Source organism: Prionailurus viverrinus, chromosome B2 (genome assembly GCF_022837055.1).
Source record: "Prionailurus viverrinus isolate Anna chromosome B2, UM_Priviv_1.0, whole genome shotgun sequence".
Classification (NCBI taxonomy): Eukaryota; Metazoa; Chordata; class Mammalia; order Carnivora; family Felidae; genus Prionailurus; species Prionailurus viverrinus.
The window spans coordinates 32610032-32622682 of NC_062565.1; the positions used below are offsets into that span (position 1 = coordinate 32610032).

Here is a 12651-nt window from a genome sequence, read left to right on the forward strand (position 1 = left end):
CTGTGCATGTCCTGTAAGCAATCGAGTCTGCTGTGCTGGACACTGAGGAACTCGGAGAAAAAGAATTATTTGAGCCAATTGTGAGAAATTGAACAGCGGCAGGAGGAGGAAAAGGAGAGAAGAAAGGAGCCGACACGTCTAACCAGGCGGCTGGGGCACTGTGCATACAGATGCAGGTGGTGGCTGGGTCCCTGTTGCGGCTCATTACTGAGAAGCACATCAGAGGCCGCTGGGTGAGGGTCAGGGACAACAGCGCCGAGCTTTGAACGGGGCTCTAGGTGCTGTGGTTGCGGAGCCAATTCCCATTTTAAGAAATGCAGACTGCCTGGGGCATGATCCCCTCGGGGTCTCATTTCTCTCCTTGGCGCCTATTTCAACACTGCTATTCAGCCCCGGGATCTTAAGGAAAACCCCAGCGGGGTGGTGGGAGTGGAGGGGGAGGAGGCGGGGCGGGGAGGGAGAGGTGAGCGCCCCCTGCTGGTGATGGGGGAAGGTAGTCTCACTGTAGGGACAGATCCTGAGCAGAGACACAGGGAAAGACACAAAAGCAGTGTTTTCTCCATAGAAGGAGACGGTGACCGTTTAATGGTTTTCTGCTTTTTTTGGAATGGGTTCCAGATAATGGCGGTTTTCTGCTTTTTTTGGAATGGGTTCCAGATAATGGCGGGAATGGCGTGGTGGTACTCCGAAGGGCGAGGAGGAGTCTTGGATCCAGTTTTCCCCAACAGCATGCTTTGTAGATTCCTACGTTTCTCCCTCCCTTTTCTCCCCTGCCCTGTGCAGCCCTCTCTCCAATTATTACAGAGTGTTTTGGCAGTGTTTCCTGGGAACCTGCAGCTGCCCTTGGGATGATCAGTACGTGCATAGGAAATTGTGGGAATGTGCAGCATGGAGGGTGTGGGTCCCATGTAAGGCTTGGGTGTTCCTCAGGACCATTCAGAGCACCCCCAAAGGACCATCCTTTTTAAGGATTGGGGTCGTCTTGTTTCGGTAACTACTGTCTGTGGCTAAGTTCTCGCAATGGTTGGGGTGGGTGGAAATACAGAATGGGCCTCCTGTCTAATTGCTGATAACCTATGGGTAGAGGGAGCTGTGTTTCCTCTAAGGCCCCAGTTTATAAATAAATGAGCATCCATTAATGTAACATTAAATTAGAATGAAATTTCCCATCCAGTTTTGTTTAGGAGGCAGAAATCAGTGGGTTGACTGTGAAATTTTGCTGCGGATGCTGGAGCATGCAGTCACAAGGTGATAATAATGATAGTAATTTGCTCGTGCCTGTACCCTCATCTCAAGGCACGTATTACCACCTGGCTTTTGCAAAGCCTCATTGAGGTTAAAGGGCTAGCTGGAAGTTACTCAGCAAGGGGTTGAGTACAGAAGTCTTACGGCTCTCCAGCCCATTTAGACCTTGAGTTTGCCAATAAACAGAAAGTGGAGACCTGAATTCCTTGCTCTGCCACCGACTGGTGTGTGGGCCGAAAATGCCATCTCTCTGGACCTCAGTTTCCTCACCGGCACAAATCTTGCAATTCCGTGGGTCTCACGTGATAATTTGAATGGAGAATTTAGCCAAGGCACACGTTTTGCTACTGTATATGTGCCATTTACAGCTAACTCCCTCTGAGCTTGATTTTTCCCCCCTTTATGCAATGACCCGGGGTTTGGCCTTTAAAAATTAAAATATTAAATAAAAGAGTCGTTTCTGTTTATTTGCCACTTTATTTGCCAGAGGGGGCTTGCTTGGGAGAGTATTTTCCTTTGGAGCCCGGCTGTGGGGCATGCAGATTCCGGGGTCTCCCTCGGGTGGGAGGACGCTCCCAGTTTCATCCACCTTCCCCTGGAGCGGGCTGTCATTTGTCTGTTGGGAAAAAACACAGGAGGTCTGCAGCTTGGTAGATTCAGCGGGTCCACTTCTAAACCTGGCCGCCAACCCAGGGCCAACCCGGGGAGGAGGGGGCGCCCCCAGGGGACTCTGGGCCAGGCTTCTGGAAGCTCTGCCTCTAGCTTTCTCTGTAGCCTGGGGCAAGTCATTTAACCTCCCGGTTCTTCCATTTCAAACACCAACTCCCCACCTCTCTCCTCTCCTCCTGGGGACCCTGAGAAGTAATTAGTGGCTGTTTGTCAGACAAGTCCTGGCTTTGCACAAGTGGCTCCGGCAGACCTTGAAGGGCAGACCTTGAACCGGGCAAGGCCACGTGGAGCTCAGGACTTCGATTTGTAGAACAAATAAAGAAAATGCAGGCTTCTGTGGCCAGACTGCTGCAGGCTTTCCTTCAGAGGAACTGCCCGGCCTGGGTGGTGTTTTGGGAGGGAACACGCGATCTGGAGCAGGGGAAGGGTTGGGTAGGTTGTCGTGGTCAGCTCTGCCAGGAGGGTGTTTGGGAAAGGGGCCTGAGCCATCAGGGCAGGGCCTCGAGATGCCCCTGGCTGGGGAACTGGGCCTCCCCGGTCCCCAGGAGCCATCTGAGCCCCTGCTCTGTGATCAGGCTTCCATCCGAGACGGGGGCACCCTTTCCCGGAGAAGACCACTTCATGTTCTCAAGCACAAGGCAGAAAAACAAATCGCCATCCCCAAACCCTGCTCAGATGCACTCTGGGAATATTAACGTGGGTGGACAAGGCTGAGCCCCAGAGGCAGAGGCGCCCTGCCTCCCGTACCGTTCCGGGCAGGCAGAAGCACCTCACTCAGCAGCCCTTCCAGGGCGGCCCGGTACTTTTCCAGCTGCCTGGAGTTCATCCTCGTTCCAATTGCCACAGGAGCAGTCAGCTGTGAAATAAGGCAGAGTTAACAAGAAGGAAGAGACACGGAGAGCGCCATTAACCCCTGGGCGCCTCACGGGTGGCCGGAGGCACTGCCAGGAGCCACACCACCCTGCGGCCCCATTCTGCCCCATCCTCTGGGAGCCTCGGCCTCCCAGGACCCGGCAGGGAATTCTGGCACCTCCCTCCAACTCGATCCAGGGGCCCGGATCCTGGGAGTCGCCCGGACTTGCTGCCCAGGGACGATCAACAAACCTCCCCTGGTGGGGAAGCTGGGACAGGAGGGGAGGGTCTGCAGGAACCCACTGCCCCCACCCCGCCCCTGTCTTTTCATGTGGGAGGAAACTCTCCCTCCCCCTTCTCCTGAGTAATGATAACCAGCACCGTGAAGCCTTAGGGCGCAGGCGCCATTCTAAACGCTTCGTGTATATTAAGCCTCTCAATAACCCTGTGATGTAGGGATCATTAGTGTCCCCATTCTGCAGAGGAGGAAAGGGAGGACAAAGGGGTAGGATAACTTGCTCCAAGCCACACAGGTACTCAGTAGCAGAGGGAGAAGGTGCTATACCCAGGAGAGCTGACTCCAGGGTCTGTGCCCATGACCGCCAGGTCTTCTCTAGCACCGCGGGGACACAGGCGAGACCCCAGAGTTGCTGTCTGGAGGCTCATCACCAAGAAAGGTGGTTGTGGCAGAGCCGGGGGTGCTGAGCTTGCTGTCACCCCCAGAGCTTCCTGGTTCAGTGGTCTTGGTTTGCAAACCAGCTGGCAGACTGGGAGGTTGCCTGCCTGTCTGGAGAGCCGCGATGGAGGAATCCCAGGCCCCCCACCCCCACCCCTCACTGGTGGTGGGAAATGGGCTTGGGATGCCTGAAGGCAAGCAAAGGGTCCCCGTGGGCTCTGGCCTCCAGCCCTGCCGTGTCCTCACCTTACAATGAGGAGGCTGGATGGAATGATCCGGAAAGGACCTCCTGGCCTGTATATCCTGTTCCAGGGGGATGGAAAGGGGATGACGGGTACCTCACCCTCAGCCTCCGAGAGGCATTCCACAGGATGTAACATGTGCTTTAAACTGCCTTGGATGCGGAGGGCAGTCCTGAGGGAGCTCCCCTTTGCCAGCTGAACCAGTCACCTCCAGTTCCTCCTGGGGAGCCCAAGGAGCATGTGGGAAGGAAAGGCACACTCCCCTAACCCCACCACCCAGGGTGGTGACAGCACCGAGGAGGCCATGACCGACCTCCCTGTTTATGGATGGACAGCTGATGGGGTCTAAAGACCCCTGGCTGGTGTCCAGCTCAGTTTTGCCCTGACTGTGACCTTGGCAAGGCCCTCGTTCTCTCTGCATATCAGTCTTTTCCTCTCCCAGGCCTCTTTACAGGGAAGTGTCCCTCCCCTCAGTCCTGGAGCCCTTCCTTCTCCATCCATACCCACCCCCTTAAGAATCCCACTGTCCTGGCTGAAACTCCAGCTAATTGCCGATGCCTCCCACATTGATGTCTGCAGCCCTGAGCGCTCCTGAAGTCCAGACGGCTATATACACCTGCCTTGTGCGACGCCTCCACCTGGATGCCCACCAGGCATCTTATAGTTCACAGGTCCTGTCTGACCTCCTGACCTTCCTCCTGCCATCCTGCAGCCAACCATAGGCTTCACCATCTCCTGAGTGGCAAATCTATCCTTCCAGGTATTCCGGCCCCAAACCTCAAAGTTCGTTTTTACCTTTCTCTTTCTTTATACCCTGCATTCGTTCCTTCAGCAAATCCTCAGAGCTTCTAACTCGAAATTATTTCCAGAACCTGACCACTGTGCTCTGCCTCTACCTTGACCACCCTGGGCTCTTGGATGTGCTAGCAGCTCCTCGGTGGTCTCCCGAATCCTGCCCTTGCCCCTTCGGGCTGCTCTCAACACGGAAGCTGGGGAGACTCTTGTAAAATGTGAATCTGATCATGTCCCTCCTCCGCTCCAAAGCCCCCAGCAACTCCCACCTCAGCAGAGGGAAGGCAAAGTCCAAACAATAGCCTACAAAGTCCACGATCTGGTCCCACCTCCCTCTTCCTCCCTGACTCCCTCTGCTCCAGCCACTCCAGCCTCTTCACTGTTCTTCCACACTCTTCCACCAGGCCTCCTCCTGCCTCGGGGCCTTTGCATTGACTATTCCTGCCCCCTGGAATGCTCTTCCCCCAGATATCTTTGTGGTTGCCTGCCTCACCGTCTCCAGGTCTCAGCGCTAATACCGTCTCCTCGTGAAGCCCGCTCTGACCACCCTGTTGAGGTTGCAACCCATCCGCCTCCAGTCCCTGCCTTATTTTCCTCCACGGCACCTGTTAGGACCGGCCCCATTATGATGCTTGCTTCTGTATCCTGTCTGTAGTCTGCTGCCCGTCCTTCTGGCATCTCATTTCCAGTCCCCCACTGCAGTGTGAGCTTCACAAGCTCGGAGGATGTATCTGTTTTGTTCACTGCCCTATTGCCAGGACCCAGAACTGAGCCATGCTTCACACTTAGGGCTCAGTGTCTTCTCATCTGGATAAATGAGGCTGAGAACTTAAGAGTCGCACTGGACAAACTCAAGGTTTGCTCAGGCCGCCACGATCTGTGCATCTTAACGCAGCACTGCGGGCCCCAGGCCCTGGGTCTTAACACTGTAGTCGTCTCCCAGGGCACCCTTGTCCTCTGTCTCCTGGTGACCGCAGTTGCCCCCTGACTCGTCTCCTGCCTCCACTTGTGCGGTCCCAGGTCTTTCTAAGTCAGATGAGATGACTTCCCTGCTGTGAACTCCCCAGTGACCTTTCAGACATGGTTCCTGGACCACTAGGCCCTGCCACTCTCTTGTCCTCTCCCAAGTGCGCCCTGGCCTTGGGAGCCTTACACCTACCACATGCTTCCTGAGCAGGGCCTTTGCCGGCACTTTTCCTTCTGGGACGTTCTTGCTCTAGCTGTTTGCATCACAGGCTCCTTCTCATCATTCTGGTTCCAAATCAAATAAATGTCACCTCCTCTGAGAGGCCTCCTAGCCAAAGCAGTGCCCCCAGCCCCCACCCCCTCACCCTCTATCATGCCTCCTTACCCGGTGCCTTATTTGAGACAGCTGTGTCATTGTTGGTGTCTGTATCTCTCCTAGGATGGAACTTGTTGCCTGAATGTCTGGTTTGCTGCTGTGTTCCAGAACAATCTGTGGCTGGCAGGGGGAACCCTTCCCCACACTAGGTTTCTCTGCATTGTCCCCCTGTCTGCTCACCTTGATAACTTCGTTTTCTTCTTCCTCTGTGGGCTCCACAGGGTCCAGAGGGCCCACTTCCTCGGACCTCTGCTGTACAATCAGGGATTTCTTTTGCCCTTTGTTCCGCTCCTTTTCCTAAGGGCAGAGCACAAATTTGCACAAAACCTGCCATCTCTCCACCGCCCAGATGGCCCTCGCCTGTCTCTGCCCAGGGTGCTAAGTGGTCTGAGCTTCCCACAGGCCAAAAGAGTTCTCCCAGGTGCCTCTACACGAGGAGTTCCAGAAACCCAACGGCTTACAAATGGCCCTCAGAGTCGTTCACCAATAGGTCAACTTGAAGAAGAATCCGTTCCTTTGTAGTTCAAGCATTGCACCCAGATTGTTACTGTTAATTAAGTTAAAATGCTGAAAATAAGGGCTGCCCTTCATGCATATTAAGTGTGGAAATGTGTTTTTCTTCGCAGAGAGCCCATAAAAAAGGTGGCAAGACAGCCTCGCCTGGGAGGGCGCCATGGGGTGGCCCAGAAACTGGAGTCCCTGGGAGGTGATTTATAAGAGGCGAGACAGGGAGATGAATTATGGAGGAAGGAGTTTGCAGCTTCTTCAGAGAAATCCCGGTGCCTGGCAATTCTGAGGAGCAAAACCACAGAGCGGATCAACGCAAAGCGTTCTTGGTTGCCATTTTGCTAGTTTATGTTCTACCGACGTTGATTGTTTCTGCCCAGAGCTAAACCTTACGTGGCATCCTGCTTGCCAGGTCTCGGGACACCGAGATCAGACACACCTCAATCCTTTGGCTTCTCTAATGACCCCCTTGGGATTCAGCTCTGGGCCTTGCCTGCGACACAGTGATTCTAGAACAATTGGTTGTCCCTTCTGGAGAGGAAGCCGGTGGTAGAGAAACTATGTTTAGAGAGCCTGCTGCCTCTCTTCCATATTTCCATGTCTACCCCTGAAGAAGGGGAGCTGGGGCCGGCCTTGTCTCTGCAAAGGACATAGGCCACTGGGTATGTGGAAGCTTGCCCCGGACAGAGTATGGAGGTACAGAGGCCATGCGACCTCCCAGAGAACGGATTCGTGTGTTTGTGCCTACTGGAGCTGAGTCTCAGACAGGTGGAACACGACAATCCCCTCCAGCTCCTCAGGTCAAAGAGAAACAAATATCTGCACAAGATACTCAGAACCCCTTGGCATCTAAAGTAAAAGGCACGGGGAGCCAGGTCTGGCAATCCAGTTTTCCAGAGGCCCTGCTGCCTGAGTTCCATTAAGCCTGCCTTGTTTCTTCCGGGCTTTTTTTTTTTTTTAAATATTTTTTAAAATGTGTATTTATTTTTGAGAGAGAGAGAGAGAGAGAGAGAGAGAGAGAGAGACTGCATGTGAACAGGGGAGGAGCAGAGAGAGAGGGAGACACAGAATCCGAAGCAGGCTCCAGGCTCCGAGCTGTCAGCACAGAGCCGGATGCGGGGCTCGAACCCACGAGCTGTGAGATCATGACCTGAGCCAAAGTCGGACGCCCAACCGACTGAGCCACCCAGGCCCCTTTTCTGGCTTCTAAAGAAGAGGCTCTGACCAGCACTCTGTGGGGGACCAACCCCTCGCCCCCTCCTTCTCTCTGAAGACCCCTGCTCAGTTCTCACCTTTTCCCTTCCGACACCCCAGGGAGGCTTCTCCCGCCTCTGAATTTAGCACTTAACCATCAGCATCACTTACTGGGCAATTAATCCCGTCCTGCCTTGTGCCGTGTCCCTTTGTTTTCTATTGTTAGCGAATTTTTCATACTATTGTATCTTGGCTCCTGAGCCTGCTCCTTGAAGACGGAGGTTCCTCGATTTCCTCGCATGCCTGGCCTCTCACCCAGGGTGGCCCTTTGTACTATGGAGATGCTCAGCAAATATTTATCGGCTTGTTAATTGAAAATTTCCTCTGAAGGATGGGCAGGGTGGGAAAAGATGTCACTTGTGGGAGCTGCTGTCACCTTTGATTGGTGCTAGTGGGGAATGAAGGCGGCAGGGAGGCAGCTGGAGTTTGGGGTCAGCTTGGGTCTGGGTCCTTCATGCTTCCCTCGATGTCACTGATGCCAGCTATGCAGCTGATTAAACGTGGGTTTCTCCCAAGGGACACTTGTGCCTTAGAGAGACTAACACCACTTCAGCGCTGAGCAGCTGTGAGTCACTTGGACCACGCTGGGGAGGCAGGCAGCCTGGGGGATTTCCTACCCGAATCCTCTGGAGCTCGCTGTGAGTGAAGATGGGAACGAAGGCTTCCGTCTGAGAGGCCAGCATGACGGCCACGTGCACCATCAGCAGGACAGCCACGGCCTTGCGGGACACCATCCTGGGGCTGAACAACGACAAGAAGCTCTTGTCAGGTTCACGGCGCACTCCCTGCCGATAGCTGTGACGTTGAGCAAGCCGCTCGGCCTCTCCTCGTGTGGGCCGGGTGTGGGGCTTTACCAGAGGAGCTCAGAGGCCCTTCTCTGCCCCAGAGAGGTGAACAAGTGCCTGGGAGAGGCCGTCCTGCCCCCGTCACACAACTGGGGGAGAAGCATCCCACACGCCAGCCACCCTCGTTGTTACCGGTGAGGTCTTCCAAAGCTTCCAAAGCTTCTCACGGTTTGTGAGTTCGAGCCCCGCGTCAGGCTCTGGGCTGATGGCTCAGAGCCTGGAGCCTGCTTCCGATTCTGTGTCTCCCTCTCTCTCTGCCCCTCCCCCGTTCATGCTCTGTCTCTCTCTGTCTCAAAAATAAATAAACATTAAAAAAAAAATTAAAAAAAAAAAAAGAAATGGGGTCAGAGAGTGCCTGGGTGGCTTAGTCGGTTGAGCATCCAACTCTTGATTTCAGCTCAAGTCATGATCTCAGGGTCGTGGGCTCAAGCCCTACCTTGGGCTCTGTGCTGAGCATGGAGCTTGGTTGGGATTCTCTCTCTGCCCCTACCCTGCTCATGCTCTCTCTCTCTCTCTCAAAATAAATAAATATTAAAAGAAAGAAAGAAAGAAAGAAAGAAAGAAAGAAAGAAAGAAATGCAGTCAGTTGGGCAGGCTTCAGGCCCTGTTGGGATGGTCCAGTGGCAGGGGTTGTTGAGGGCGCTTCCTGCTGGGTGCCAGCCTTAGTTGATTCCATAAGTAATGACCCCGGTGCTCAGTGTCCCCTTCTAAGCCCTCTCTCACATGATCCTCCCACTCATCTGGGAGCAGATGAAATCTGGGGAGGGGAGGAGGCCTAGAGAGGTGAAGACCTAGGGAGGGGCCAGGGCCCAGAGCGAGGAAATGAGACCAGGGGCGGCCCCTGCTGCAGCCGGTGGGGGTGATCACAGGGTTGCAGATAAAGAGCTTTGGAGGAGTCGGCCCGGGGCTGCTGGTGGGAGAGGGTCGTGCCCTGGACTGGCCTCTAAGTTTCTCTGCGGGTCCAACCCCAAATCCCCCTCTGGAGAGGATCTTCGAAGGCTGTGGGCTTGCATCCTGCCTCTTCCCTGGGACCTGTCTCCTCCGTCATCTGAAGCCACTGCTATGAAGCAGGACGCTCCCTCTGCCTTCTTGCGATCCTTCCTTCCGCCCCGTCCTACTTTCTCTCTCCATCTGGCGAACACTCCATGAGAAAGGATGAGAGAGCTCAGGCAGCCAAAGCCTCCCATGCCAGCTACATACAAATTCCTAGTGGGGTCAGAAGACCGCTCACCCACTGAAGGCGGACCCTCAGGAAGCCGAGACCCAGCCCCGGGAGGATCTGGAGGGGAACAGAGGATGGGTGGGGGGTGGAGAGCTCCCAGGCACTCTCCCCCTCCCCGTTCCTACGCTTCCCCGATGGCGCGTCTGTGGAGCCCTGTTTCCCTCCCAGTGGGGACGGATATGTCACATTTATGGCGTCCCATTTCCTTCACAGAGATGCTATAGAGCCCTTTTCATTCCGGTGTTCGCATTTCATTCGCTCCATAAGAATCAATAAAAACTTTAAATAAAAAAAGGCAAAATCCAATTGCTGCTCATTTTCTTGATCCAACTGGCAGTTGGCATGTCACCTACATTCATTTGTGTTTCTGGGAGCTCGGAGTGGGAGAGCTTTTCACTGTGTGATGAGCCAGTGACGTCCCTTTTCCATCTCCAGCGATGGGGCTCCAGCCTTCAAGTGATCAGCTCTGGATAAGCGGGCACCTGTCTCCTTCCTCCCCACCCATGGTACCACCCGACCTGGTAAGAGTTGCCCCGTCCTGTAATCTCTCTAGGGACCAGCTTTCTCCTGAACTTTCCAGAGCAAAGCCTTCATGCCAAGTGGGGTCCGGTGTCCATGCTGAGCTCTGGCTTGGGTACCTGGCCTGCAGTCAATGGCACCACGCATCCCAGACAGCCTCCTTTTTATCAGGACTTGCACCCACCCCTCCTCCCTCCAGCTTCCGTGCCTCCGGGGCTGTCCTGCCTGTGCTCCCACTATGTATGGCTTCAACCTGCTTCTCTGGAAATCAGCTCGGGGCTTTCAGCCTAGTTAAGTATTTGAAGGTGGCAGAGGGACGTAGGGGAGATCTCTGGACTGGGCTGGTTTCTGCCTTGGGGCTCAGGCCGAACTCCCTCTCCCCCCGCCCCTCTCCTCTGTGGCTACTCACAGCAGCACGGTCTGGGTGGCACTGACCTTGTCTGTCTCTGCTCCGCCTTTGGTATCTGGCTCATCTGACCTGCCCTTATATCTGCTATCTGGCTGGTCTGATGGGCCCTCTAGCCCTCCCTTGGGAGCCCGTTAACCTTTGGCCACACCTTGGGGGCTTTGGGTGGGGAGCCTGGATTCTCGAAGCTCACGGAAACAACAGGCAGGGCCTGGCACGTCGTTGGACTTCTGGGGCTTTCCCGGGAAGGCGACAGTCAGGATTTGGTGGAGGCCAGCTTCCACCCAGATGGCACTTTCCCGTCCACTTAGAACTTAGCTGCTGCTCAGAGGGTCGTTTTAACAAAAGCCCTTTCTTTTTTGTTACTTAAATATATGATGTTGTTGAGTGTCTTCAGGCCAGCTCTTTAGTGATCGGATTCTCTGTTGGGCTGTCAGAGAGAGTGCTGTATTAGAAAGATAACTTGCCTTCAGCCTCCCCCCCCTCCCCCCCCCCCCCCCCCGAAGTCCCTCACAAAAGAAAGAAAAGGCTCAGGAGTGTGTGGCAGTTTAAAGCGACTAATGAAAAGACAATGACAGTCTAGACCCAGGGCTGTGGAGCAACAGAGACTCTGTGAGAGCCAAGAAAGCATGTAAGGTGTGTGATACAGAAGGTTTATGGGTTTGTAGCTTAAATGGGGGAGATGAGACACCTATCCAGGCACGTTTCATGGTAATCGTATAACTCAAATGGTGAAGTGAAAGATTTAAACAGGGAAGAGATGACTGTAATCTGGAGTCAGGGCTTACTGCTACTGCTGGCCAGTGCCGTTTCTGGAACACGGTCCGGGAATGCTTGACATGCATGTTCTAATGAAGCCTCAGCGATGCCATGATGTTGGTGCTCTTAATTGTCCCATTTTGCAGATAAGGAAACTGAGGCACAATGAAATAGCTCCTCGGTGACCCCACTGTAAGGTCTCTCTCTTTTTAAGTCAGCTCTACTCTCTATGTGGGGCTCAAACTCACAACCCTGCCCTGAGATTGAGAGTTGCATGCTCTACCGACTGAGTCAGCCAGGGACCCCCAAGGTCTCTCTATACAAGGGTCAAGGCTGGTCGTGGCCAGACATGGCAGAGGATGGGAGTGGGGGCTTCTGGGACACAGGGCATATGCAGGAATAAAGGATGGCATAGGATGGCAGGGTCTCCCTGTGGGTTGGGAGAGGGTCATTCTTGGGTCTGAGTGTGGGCGTTCTTAGAAACCAAGCAGAAGGATTTGGATTCGATGGGGGGAGAAACGGGGGCCCTCATAGTGCCTTGAATGGGCTTAGTGGTTGGGTCTGGTCATCAGGGCAGGGCGAGGAGAATCTGGGAGGTGGCTGGGGCAGACTGAGGGTGAAGTCCAGAGGGTCTGGGCTAGCAGAGGCCACTTCTCCAGGAGAACCTCACTGGCCATTAGCACCCTCCAGAGACGCTGCCCCAAACATTCAGATGGGGATTGCTTCTTGTCCAGGCACCCCTCCCCCCTCAGTCCTCCAGCCTGCTGTGGCTTTTCCTCTCAGAAAGAAACAAGTGCAGGTGCTTCAAACCCAGCCCACATAACCTCTAAACCCCCGGCTCAGCAAGGCTTCCGGCCAGCAGGGTCTCTGCATTCTACTCTGACTCCAGGTTAGACCTCGTCCAGCTCGCTGGATCGCTGCCTGTTGTCAGACGGGTGCACTGGGTCTCTGCAGTCTTTGAGACTTATCGCAGAGAAATTAGAGCTTAAAACGCCAGGGCTTGGAACTGAGATGCCACTCCCCGCCCTGCCCCAGGTTGCAAGAGTGGCTTTTAAGACCAGGTCACAGACCTTGGTAGGGACAAGGTTAGCACGAGGGTAATGGAGGAGCCCACCACCTACCTAGGCTCTGGGAGGCTGGTCTGCACAATGGACTCCTGTTGGGCGGGGAGGGGGGCCGGGGAACACGTCAGTTTCTGTGTCTCTCATGCATAGACCAGGGGCAGGCCAACTATGGCCCACGGGCCAAATCCAACCTGCCACTTATTTTTACATAGCTTACGAGCTACAAGTAGTTTTTACATTTTTAATAATTCATAAAA

At 54.4% G+C, this 12651-nt stretch overlaps 1 protein-coding gene across 1 annotated transcript; it reads right to left on the reverse strand.

Annotated features, from left to right (window-relative positions):
- Positions 1–1705: 1705 nt before the first annotated feature.
- MLN (motilin) lies at positions 1706–10618 on the reverse strand. Its single transcript, XM_047859969.1, has 5 exons — positions 10575–10618; positions 8197–8320; positions 5999–6115; positions 2662–2770; positions 1706–1861 (listed from the first exon to the last, which is right to left on the reverse strand). Exons 2-5 carry the CDS (start codon positions 8311–8313, stop codon positions 1854–1856), a joined length of 351 nt encoding a protein of 116 aa, XP_047715925.1. The 5' UTR covers positions 8314–8320; positions 10575–10618; the 3' UTR covers positions 1706–1853.
- Between the last annotated feature and the right edge of the window lie 2033 nt (positions 10619–12651).

Bases quoted from the DNA above. Each gene is read 5' to 3' on its own strand.
- MLN (XM_047859969.1), bottom strand. From the start codon at position 8,313: ATGGTGTCCCGCAAGGCCGTGGCTGTCCTGCTGATGGTGCACGTGGCC. The intron at 6,116-8,196 runs GTAGGAAATCCC...CTCTGCCCTTAG, and splicing joins GCGAGCTCCAGAGGATTCGG to GAAAAGGAGCGGAACAAAGG. The intron at 2,771-5,998 runs GTGAGCAGACAG...CTTATTTCACAG, and splicing joins AAGAAAACGAAGTTATCAAG to CTGACTGCTCCTGTGGCAAT.